We start from the raw sequence: 12,141 nt of genomic DNA, 5'->3' as shown, positions 1-12,141 counted from the left end.
CCATTTGTCATTTGGAAGTTATTTGGTTTAGTGCTATCTATAGATTGGCCCAGACCCTTGATGAAGCATGTATCTTCGTGCACTTTACGAATATCTGCTCATTCAACTCAATCTAGTGTAGTGTAGGTCTTCTCAGACCCTTGATGAAGCATGTATCTTCGTACACTTTACGAATATATGCTCATTCAACTCAATCTAGTGTAGTGTAGGTCTTCTCAGACCCATATAGAAACATGTATCTTCGAACACTTTACAAATATCTGCTCATTCAACTCAATCTACTGTAGATTAGGTCATCCCAGACCCATGTTGAAGCATGCATCTTCGAACACTTTACAAATATCTGCACATTCAACTCAGTCTATTTTATAGTGTTGTTTATGTTGCCCCGGACCGTTGTTGAAGCACGAATATTCGAGCACTTTACGAATATCTGCTGATTCAACTCAATCTAGTGTAGTTTAGGTCTTCCCAGACCCTTGTTGAAGTATACATCTTCGAACATTTATCGATTCTTATTCCCAAAACACGATATAACCTGTCTCCATCAGCTTGGGTGCCATGGAAAGATTTTAATTTTGTTTATGTTTCCGTTAATAAGATTTACGCGGTCTTGCGATTTCGTCAATCAAAAGTAAAACATCAGTTTATTAATCATCGGCTATGTTGGATGCAAATGATTAAGTATTGCTTAGTATACAGCCATGTTAGTTATGTTACGATGTTCGAATGCAAATACGTCTCTCTCTCTCTCTCTCTCTCTCTCTCTCTCTCTCTCTCTCTCTCTCTCTCTCTCTCTCTCTCTCTCTCTCTCTCTCTCTCTCTCTCTCTCATTGTTGCCATTGTTGTTGTTTATTTATTTATTTATTCAGATCGTTCTCATAACCGTGTCTTTGGCAATGCCGCCTGAACATATGAATGGAAATGGTAATGGGAACGGAAACGGAAACGAACTTATAAATGGAAATGGCAATGGGAACGGAAACGGAAACGGACTTGATAACGGAAATGGGAACGGAAACGGAAACGGACTTGATAACGGAAATGGCAATGGGAACGGAAACACACTTGGAAATGGAAATGGCAATGGTAACGGACTTGATAACGGAAATGGCAATGGGAACGGAAACGGACTTGATAACGGAAATGGCAATGGGAACGGAAACGGACTTCATAACGGAAACGGATTTGAAAACGGAAATGGGAACGGAAACGGGCATGAAAACGGAAATGGCAATGGGAACGGACTTGACAACGGAAATGGCAATGGGAACGGAAACGGACTTGGTAACGGAAATGGCAATGGGAACGGAAACGGAATTGGTAACGGAAATGGCAATGGGAACGGAAACGGACTTGATAACGGAAACGGATTTGAAAACGGAAATGGGAACGGAAACGGGCATGTAAACGGAAATGGCAATGGGAACGGAAATGGGCTTGATAACGGAAATGGATTTGAAAACGGAAATGGGAACGGAAACGGGCATGAAAACGGAAATGGCAATGGGAACGGAAATGGGCTTGATAACGGAAATGGAAATGGGAACGGAAACGGAAACGGACTTGATAACGGAAACGGATTTGAAAACGGAAATGGGAACGGAAACGGGCATGTAAACGGAAATGGGAATGGGAACGGAAATGGGCTTGACAACGGAAATGGATTTGAAAACGGAAATGGGAACGGAAACGGGCATGAAAACGGAAATGGCAATGGGAACGGAAATGGGCTTGATAACGGAAATGGAAATGGGAACGGAAATGGACTTGATAACGGAAATGGAAATGACAACGATAACGGGAACGGTAAGAAAACACGATGTTCATTATAGGTTCTAATAGACCAAATCAATTCCTATTGCCGATAATGTTAACGTTTACTAAAAAAAAACCCTGATATAAGCAGTGTATCAACACACCCAGAAAGGACAGCAATAAAAAAAGTGTGGCACCTCAAATCTAATCTATCTGCAAGAAGATTTAAGAGATTTAATTAATATTTTTATTAGCAACCATAATTTTTGCAGAAAAATGCAATTCCATTTTTTTTGGGGGGGTGGGGAGGAGGGGGGTATTAGTTTCTACCTCTGGTATATACTGCATAACAACAGTATAACAAATAAAAGTGTATTTATTTATTGTCAATGAGTAATAGTATTTGCACAAATAATCAATGTCAAATATTACTACCAATCATACCCACAGCTGTTTTTACACAGCTGTAAATATTTGACGGTGCACCTCGACATTTGACACGAAACTCTCTCCTTTGGTACCATGCAACTTCAAATACACCATTTGTGATCTGTCGTTCGCTAGTAGAACCCGATCATCTATTTATATAAACAGGAAAGCGTGTGTATGGAGTTATGGTTAGTCACTTAAAAATGGAGGTATGGTTAGTCACTTAAAGATGGACGTGCGGTTAGTCACTTAAAGATGGAGGTATGGTTAGTCACTTAAAGATGGAGGTGCGGTTAGTCACTTAAAGATGGAGGTATGATTCATCACTTAAAGATGGAGGTATGATTAGTCACTTAATGATGGAGGTATGGTTAGGCACTTAAAGATGGAGGTACGGTTAGTCACTTAAAGATGGATGTATGGTTAGTCACTTAAAGATGGAGGTTAATAAGTCACTTAAATATGGAGTTATGGTTAGTCACTTCAAGATGGAGGTACGGTTAGTGACTTAAAGATGGAAGTATGATTAGTCACTTAAAGACGGGGTGTGGTTAGTCACTTAAAGATGGAGGTACGATTAGTCACTTAAAGATGGAGGTATGGTTAGTCACTTAAAGATGGAGGTATGGTTAGTCACTTATAGATGGAGGTATGGTTAGTCACTTAAAGATGGAGGTGTGGTTAGTCACTTAAAGATGGAGGTATGATTAGTCACTTAAAGATGGAGTTATGGTTAGTCACTTAAAGATGGAGGTACGATTAGTCACTTAAAGATGGAGGTATGGTTAGTCACTTAAAGATGGAGGTATGGTTAGTCACTTAAAGATGGAGTTATGGTTAGTCACTTAAAGATGGAGGTATGGTTAGTCACTTAAAGATGGAGGTGTGGTTAGTCACTTAAAGATGGAGGTATGGTTAGTCACTTAAAGATGGAGGTATGGTTAGTCACTTAAAGATAGTTATGGTTAGTCACTTAAAGATGGAGTTATGGTTAGTCACTTAAAGATGGAGGTATGGTTAGTCACTTAAAGATGGAGGTATGGTTAGTCACTTATAGATGGAGGTATGGTTAGTCACTTAAAGATGGAGGTATGGTTAGTCACTTAAAGATGGAGGTATGATTAGTCACTTAAAGATGGAGGTATGGTTAGTCACTTAAAGACGGAGGTGTGGTTTGTCACTTAAAGATGGAGGTACGATTAGTCACTTAAAGATGGAGGTATGGTTAGGCACTTAAAGATGGAGGTACGGTTAGTCACTTAAAGATGGATGTATGGTTAGTCACTTAAAGATGGAGGTATGTTAGTCACTTAAAGATGGAGTTATGGTTAGTCACTTAAAGATGGAGGTACGGTTAGTCACTTAAAGATGGAGGTATGATTAGTCACTTAAAGATGGAGGTGTGGTTAGTCACTTAAAGATGGAGGTACGATTAGTCACTTAAAGATGGAGGTATGGTTACTCACTTAAAGATGGAGGTATGGTTAGTCACTTAAAGATGGAGGTATGGTTAGTCACTTAAAGATGGAGGTGTGGTTAGTCACTTAAAGATGGAGGTATGATTAGTCACTTAAAGATGGAGGTATGGTTAGTCACTTAAAGATGGAGGTACGATTAGTCACTTAAAGATGGAGGTATGGTTAGTCACTTAAAGATGGAGTTATGGTTAGTCACTTAAAGATGGAGGTATGGTTAGTCACTTAAAGATGGAGGTGTGGTTAGTCACTTAAAGATGGAGGTATGGTTAGTCACTTAAAGATGGAGGTATGGTTAGTCACTTAAAGATAGTATGGTTAGTCACTTAAAGATGGAGTTATGGTTAGTCACTTAAAGATGGAGGTGTTGTTAGTCACTTAAAGATGGAGGTATGGTTAGTCACTTAAAGATGGAGGTATGGTTAGTCACTTAAAGATGGATGTATGGTTAGTCACTTAAAGATGGAGGTATGATTAGTCACTTAAAGATGGAGTTATGGTTAGTCACTTAAAGACGGGGTGTGGTTTGTCACTTAAAGATGGAGGTACGGTTAGTCACTTAAAGATGGAGGTATGGTTAGTCACTTAAAGATGGAGGTATGGTTAGTCACTTAAAGATGGAGGTATGATTAGTCACTTAAAGATGGAGGTATGGTTAGTCACTTAAAGATGGAGTTATGGTTAGTCACTTAAAGATGGAGGTATGGTTAGTCACTTAAAGATGGAGGTACGGTTAGTCACTTAAAGATGGAGGTATGGTTAATCACTTAAATATGGAGTTAGGGTTAGTCACTTAAAGATGGAGGTACGGTTAGTCACTTAAAGATGCAGGTATGATTAGTCACTTAAAGATGGAGGCATGGTTAGTCACTTGAAGATGGAGGTATGGTTAGTCACTTAAAGATGGAGTTATGGTTAGTCACTTAAAGATGGAGGTATTCTCAGAAGTGATATGTAGTGAGGCGGAGATCAGCAAGCTTTCTCATACGCATCCATTGCACTCATTCCCCACTGGTACGCAGGCTCGTGGGAACGATATCTGAAGTGGGGGCACAATCTCTAGTGAGCGGGTACAAGCCATTATTTTACCTGTATTTGTATCGAGGGGAGGTACGTAGCCCAGTGGTAAAACGTTCACTTTATGGAAGGTCGGTCTGGGATCGATCCCCGTCGGTGTGCTATTTTGGGCTATTTTTCGTTCCAGCCAGTGCACCACGACTGGTATATCGAAGGCCGTGATATGTGCTGTCGTCTCTATGGGAAATGGCACACAAAAGATCCATTGTTACTAATGAACAAATCTAGCGGGTTTCCTCTCTGAGACTGTATGTTACAATTACCAAATGTTTGACATCCAATGATGATTAAGAAATCAATATGTTCTACGAATCTAGTGGTGTCGTTAAAAAAAACAATAGGAATAGGACAATAAACGTGCATATGGGAATGGAACTAGCATTAACAAATATGACATTCAGTTACTAAGTAATTATGTTACTATTTAATAAGGTAACATGTCGATACTTCACCAACCTCTACAAATGTGCCGAACAGAATCAGTGAAACGACGTAGAGCTGAACCCCATAAAAACCTGTCCTGCGTTCAGTTTAAAGCAAGAGCTATAATTTGACCAACTAAGTCAAAATAACTGAAATAGATCCTTAAATTTACTTTCGATGAACCGTTCAAAATCATGCGCCAAAATTACCTCACGAAATTGCGCAATTTGTTTTAATTTTTGGACTTAATCCTACGGGACATTTTCAAAATCCAATACACCACAAACACATATTTCTTCCCCCGACCCCTAGCCCCTTTCCTTCACCCTCCCCCCCCCCCCCCCCCCCCCCCCCCCCCGCCTCCCAGCCCCTTTCCTTTCCTGGACGAAGAAGCCGGCGTAAGTCGACACCTGCGCCCATGACAGGCGTGCGCTACAACGGCTTGCTCTGAATTTGCACGTTGAACCCTATGACCTGACCTGACCTGACCTGACCTGACCTTAAAGCAGCGAACAACGCTAACGTTGGCGACCTGTTTGATTGGTTCCAGATATGGTCATTCGGTTTATCTTGAAGCGCGTGAACCAGACTAGCGGACGTTCCCCATCTCTAGCTAAACGCAGCCAGATCTTACTTCCAACTTCGTCTTGGATATGTCTATTAGTAGATCTGAGCAGAACCAATGTTGTTCCGTGTCCAAAAGCCAGGATAAACTGAGGTGTGTGCCAACGATAGCATGTCTGAACATTAACTGGATATAAACACGAAAGTCAATGATTCCACGAATGTTCACACAAAAAGGTTCTTTGCATAAGATCGGCATTGACTTCAGATATGACAGATATTCTATATAAAAAATTAAATTGAAAAGTTCGAAAAGAATAAACTTGTTCTGGGGAAAGAGTTTGTTGAGGTGGGGGTTTTTTGTTGTTGTTTTTTTTTTTTTTTTTTTTGGGGGGGGGGGGATTTTTTGGGGTGGTTTTGTTTTGGGTTTTTTGTTGTTGTTTTTTTTGGGGGGGGGTTATGTTATGAATAATATATGTATAATATGGTTCCCTGGTTTATCAAATATCTGCATCCTTGGTGACAAATCAAAAGTGATATAACTCTTCAAAGCTAGAGTCCGTTGGACAAAGATCAATGTATGCAAAGATCCAAGTACGGAAATGACTGCGCCCTTTCACCATTTATTGTTTTCTTCCATGTCAGTATTATATATTTCATTCTTTAATACCAGTGTCCTAAAACAAGTACTTTATGTGTTTGTTCATCATCACGAAAACTATATGCAATTGATTTATTTATTTATCGTTTTATTTAGGTAAATGTACAGGCGTGTGTGGTGTCGACACTGATTGCGATGATCGCGATGAATGCTACCTTGATGACGACTGCTGGGAACCTGACGAGGGATGTTTCGGGCTGTGTCCTCGGAGGTGCATCAGATACACCAATAACTGATAGATTGAGCCATAACAGACATTAACCGATATCTAGACGAGATGAGAAACACTTTGAAACAATAAACTGTAAATACGTATATATTCCATATACCGTGTTATGTTGTGCGGTTTAAACAATATTTATTTCACAAAAGAAATGGATTGGCAAACAGGCCATTGGCCTATATTAATGCCTCTCCACACATACTTTGGGCTATTTCTCGTTTCAGCCAGTACACCACGAATGGTGTATCAAAGGCTGAGATTTGTGCTATCCTGTCTGTGGGATAGTGCATATCAAATATCCATTGCTATTAATGGAAATATATAGGGTGGTTTCCTTTCTAAGACTATATGTCAGAATCACCAAATGTTTGAATGAATGAATGAATGAATGAATGAATGTTTAAAGACACCACAGCACGAAATATACATCGGCTATTGGGTGTCAAACTATGGTAATGCAAACAAATAAAGTGATGATCAACATCAATATAAGAATTCAAGATTTAAACAAAAAATACAGTGTAAAGAACCGTGCAAAAACACAAATATCACAGATAGATACTGACTTTTACTCAAAATGTATTTGTGCTGCATTGGCCATTCTCAAAGAGAATGTTACACCCTTGCACCACGGTGAGTTTACAGCACGCGCAGGGGCCAAATGTTTGACATCCAATAGCCGATGATTAATAGATCAATATGCTCTAGTGGTGTTAAACAAAACAAACTTCAACTTTTACACCCAACATAGTAGCTACAGTTATTAGCCGTTACACACACCTGTCGGTTACTGAAACAAAACACAAAGGAACACATAACCGTTTGACCTGACAGATGACTGGGGTCAGCTTATAGTTTGGCAGTTAGACGTTGATCAGTATGTTCATAATAGAAACATGTGTCATTAATTTGTATGCACTAGCCAGCGGCTAAGCTGAACAATTGTTCACTTTTTGAGGAAACGTTTTCTATGCCATAGTGGGGTCGAAATCTATGCGAGATAGAACCGTTGTCCCGAAGACTATTCCTATATTTTAGGGACCTACTAAACTATCCCTATATTTTAGGGACCTACTAAACTATTAGTGCGTTTAGAAACTATACCTATATTTTAGGGACCTGTTAAACTACCCGGTACTAGTACGTGTTTACAAAAGGTAGGTCTTGTTACCGCCATATTGGATTTTTATCCCCTGTGTCCGTGCATTTATATCTTTGTATGTGCTAATCAAACCCGACATAAATACAATATTTAGATATCCATACATGTATGCATGCACATACACATGCACATGCACATGCACATGCACACGCACACGCACACGCACATACACATACACACGCACGCACGCATACAAACGAATGCACCCATGCATGCATTTTACCACCCAATAGTTGATGTGTTCTATGAGCTGGGGTGTCGTTAAACATTCATGTATGTATGCATTTTATGTATTACATTGATATCTATAATGGCATTAAAAACTCTGAAAGCGTGCAGTTGAATGACAGTTCGTCAAACGTATTAGGTATCTGATTGAATGAATGAACGAACGAACGAACCAACGAACGAACGAATGGATGAATGAACGAATGAATGATTGTTTAACGACAAATACATCGACTATTGGATGTCAACCTGAGGTAAATGCGTAAATGAAGTGAAGATCAAAATTAATACAAAACCAAGAGTTAAATTAAAACACAGGGTAAACAGCTGTGCAACAATATTATTAATATTACTGGTAAGTAAATTTAAAATTTGGAATAAAATTCGGTAATTTTTAAGACTTTCAACAAAAGTTCAGGATGGAATCGGAATGATTCCATCACATTTTTCTTCTACCAAATATATCTTTTCTAGTTTACGTCAGAGTATTGCACTCCACCAAAATGTGACGCACAGTCAGAGTTAAGAATATGTGACTGATGCGAGTACGGCATATAACTAATAAAAAACGTTTGTTTTGTTTAACGAAACCACTAGAGCAACATTGATTTATTATTCATCTGCAATTGGATTAGCCTACATAGTCTTAGAGAGAAACCCCGTGACATTTTTCCATTAGTAGCATGGGATCTTTTATATGCACCATCCTACAGACAGGATAGCACATACCACGACCTTTGATAATATACCAGTCGTGGCGTACTGGCTAGAATGAGAAATAGCCCAGTGGGTCCACCGATGACGATTGATCCTAAACCGACTGCGTATCAGGCGAGCGTTTTACCTCTGGGCTACATTCCGCCTTGCATGACTAATATTTCGTTTCAACATATTTTCGTGCTTATATCCAATTAAGATTCAAGCACGCTGTCCTGGGTACACACCTCAGATGATCGATGATAAATTCCAACATATTCCTAACACTACAGTCATTTTTAAACTATTTCTATTTTTGTTTCGCAATAAGAACGTTTGTCATTTACTGAGATACGTAATTCCAAAAGACCTTTACCTTGCTTATTATATAATGTATTCTCTGGGGTTTTCTTTAAATGATTCATAATGTTTATTTTTATTAAATTTCATACTTTCCTTATGTTTGTAAACATGCATGTCACATTTAACAGATTACTTATTTATGAGAATTCCATATGTGCTATTAAGTATAGTATCACCATTTGTCAGTTGTGACAGTTTTATAATCATGGAAACCAGAAATAACCATTTGATGTGGATCTTTTTTGTAAAATGTTTTCTTCAGACCGTCTCGTACTCATAGTGTTACGCCTATGACCAAATCTTAACATAGTGTTAAAGTTATGTCCCTCTGGATTACATCACAGAACACAAATTACATCATAAGTTGTTTTATGCTGGATTTTGCGTTGATGATCCATTTTGTAACATCGTATGGGCTTTTGACATTCGCCGTCAGACATTAATTTAGTATTCCATTTTCTATATTCGCTATTTCAAGACATTCACACTGTTCATTGTATACATGAAATCTTATATAATATCGTGTCGACCGATTCATGAGGGTTGGATGGGATGGCGGCGCTGAGTATTTGTTCTTTGTGGTTTAGGTTGGTCCAGAACCAAGTGGTTTCTTTTTATTTTGTTTTGTGTCAAGAGGCATTTTGATACAAATATACATGTATATAGGAATATGTTGGTGTATTTTAAAGTTATCGGTGTCTGTAGCATGAATGATACACAGGTACCGGCCTCGGTGGTGCAGTGGTTAACCCATCGGACTACAGGCTGGTAGGTACAAGGTTCGCAGCCCGGTACCGGCTCCAACCCAGAGCCATTTCTTAAGGGCTCAATGGGTAGGTGTAAGGCCACTATACCCTCTTTGCCATTACTAACCACTAACCAACTAACAACTAATCCACTGTCCGGGCCTGGTGCTTATAAAACGTTTATAGCGTCTAGACTCGAGACTCGAATAGAAAGAAAGACATGTTTTATTTAACGACGCACTCAAAACATTTTATTTACGGTTATATGGCGTCAGACATATGGTTAAGGACCACACAGATATTGAGACAGAAACCCCGCTGTCACCACTTCATGGGCTATTCTTTCCGATTAGCAGCAAGGGATCTTTTATATGCACCATCCCGCAGACAGGGTAGTACATACCACGGCCTTTAATATACCAGTCGTGGTGCACTGGCTGGAACCAGAAATAGCGCAATGGGCCCACAGACGGGGATCGATCCCACATAGACCGCGCATCGAGCGAACGCTGTACCACTGGGCTACGTCCCGCCCCGAGACTCTAATAGATTCTGATACACTAATGTCATGACAACGTCATACAAACCGAATGCGTGTGACGTCATTAGAGATTGACTCAAGACTCAAAAAGTGTTATATGCACGAACCCTGGACAGGCAGTCCAGATAGCTGAGGTGTGTGCTCAGGACAGCGTGCTTGAATCTTATTTGGATATAAGCACGAAAATAAGTTGAAATGAATGAAATGGTACACAGGTGGTCCTGATTCGTTCGTGGTTTATGAGCACAAATTACGGCTTGGTGTTAATTTATGTCAGTAATCAATGATTACCCCTGCATTGTGCAGAGATATGGTCTTCAACTTGAATAACGGTTTTCTCTTTCTGATGTATGTGGTCTTCAGCTTCTTGATATAAAAAGGTATCACCATTAAAGTGCTTGACATTAGATTTAATATAATTTACATATATTATTTATGTAAATTAAAAATCAGAATGGTCCGAGGAATAAGCCTTGTAGTACTCCTGTGGTAATTCTCTCCTTGCGAGGCCTTTTAATTTTTTCGTGTATAACACATAGCTCCGGACTATTTAAATAATTTATCTATCACTGTTTGTACATACTCATCTATCACAACCCACAATTGACAGAAATAGCATGTGGATGTCTGTAAACGGTTTGGTTTTCATACCTTATACACATGGCTTCCAATCCAGAGGCATGTTCAGGAGAGCGAGTGATCGCGGTCGCTCCCCTAGACTGGTTTTTTGGTGTCTAACGTTCGGTGAATGTGACGTGACAGAAGACGATGGTTCGCGAGCGTTGGGCCTCCTGAACACACCGCACGTGTAATTAAATAAGTTGTTTCTTCCGCAATAATAGTATTTTTATATAACCTAATATTTCTCCTATACTATTTGTCCGCGGACCAAATGAGTTACCGTTTGATATTATTTATTCTGCAAAAGTATGTTTAAAAACGTATCTAACAGGCGAAAGCGAGTTACAACGAGTGGTATAAAACGTATCTCAAAAGTATCTCACATTTCTTAATCAAGATAACTGTATGTCACGGGGATTCTATAATTCCCGTAACTGAATAAAACACGATTATCAAAATATCTCTCCTAACTGTATATCTATTAGATCTCTCTGTAACAGGCGGTTAAACCCTAGTATGGCTCGTCTCTAGGTAAGATCAGAGATACGATCTTATATAAAGTATATTATTTATAGCCCGTTTAGCTCACTAGAAACACAACAAAACACAATACACTTTGGAATCTGTATTAACCTACGCTGACAAATGTACAGCCGTAGTAGTTAATTAATAACAGCAATAATAACAACCCAGAACTGATCACTTAATTAGTTAATCTCTAGGTGTCTAGTTACACAATATGCGAATCACTTCACCGTTACACCACACCCACACGTGTGATAATTGAGAAACGCTTCCAGGAGAAGTTAATTAATAAAGGAATTACAACACCATTCCTAACTGGTTAATTTTTAATTAACCCTTACTACTCGTTCAGTAACGTGTGATAATTTAGAAACGCTTCCAGGGGAACTTAATTAATAAAGGAATTACAGCTCTATTCCTAACGGGTTAATTTTTAATTAACCCTAACTACTCATTCAGTAACCTTGTAACACAGAATTAATACTGGTACCGATCACAATAAAGACAATAACCTACAGTGTACCTAGGTCCGCTAGGATGACTGGCTAAGCTTTATATTACCAAATACTCATATAATGTTAGAACAAAAAGTCTACGATTTACTTCGTCAGATGACCGAAGACACTGTCTAAAGAATATTGGTATAATA

At 39.0% G+C, this 12,141-nt stretch overlaps 1 protein-coding gene across 2 annotated transcripts in view; it reads left to right on the top strand.

Moving 5' to 3' along the window:
- LOC121387955 (protein qua-1-like) overlaps window positions 1–6,711 on the top strand; it is a 64,557-nt gene extending 57,846 nt beyond the window's left edge. The window contains exons 2-4 of one of the 2 annotated variants that reach the window (XM_041519139.1): window positions 873–1,746; window positions 1,783–1,809; window positions 6,484–6,711. In XM_041519139.1, the coding sequence (XP_041375073.1) occupies window positions 873–1,746; window positions 1,783–1,809; window positions 6,484–6,623 (1,041 nt within the window). In that variant the 3' untranslated portion in view covers window positions 6,624–6,711. Of the gene's footprint in view, window positions 1–872; window positions 1,810–6,483 lie in introns of both variants that reach the window. The other variant, XM_041519138.1, reaches the window with a different exon arrangement.
- Window positions 6,712–12,141: the final 5,430 nt, after the last annotated feature.

Source organism: Gigantopelta aegis, chromosome 14 (genome assembly GCF_016097555.1).
Source record: "Gigantopelta aegis isolate Gae_Host chromosome 14, Gae_host_genome, whole genome shotgun sequence".
Taxonomy (NCBI): domain Eukaryota; kingdom Metazoa; phylum Mollusca; class Gastropoda; order Neomphalida; family Peltospiridae; genus Gigantopelta; species Gigantopelta aegis.
Note: the sequence above shows the minus strand (reverse complement) of the source record. Positions and strands in the feature narration are given on the sequence as shown.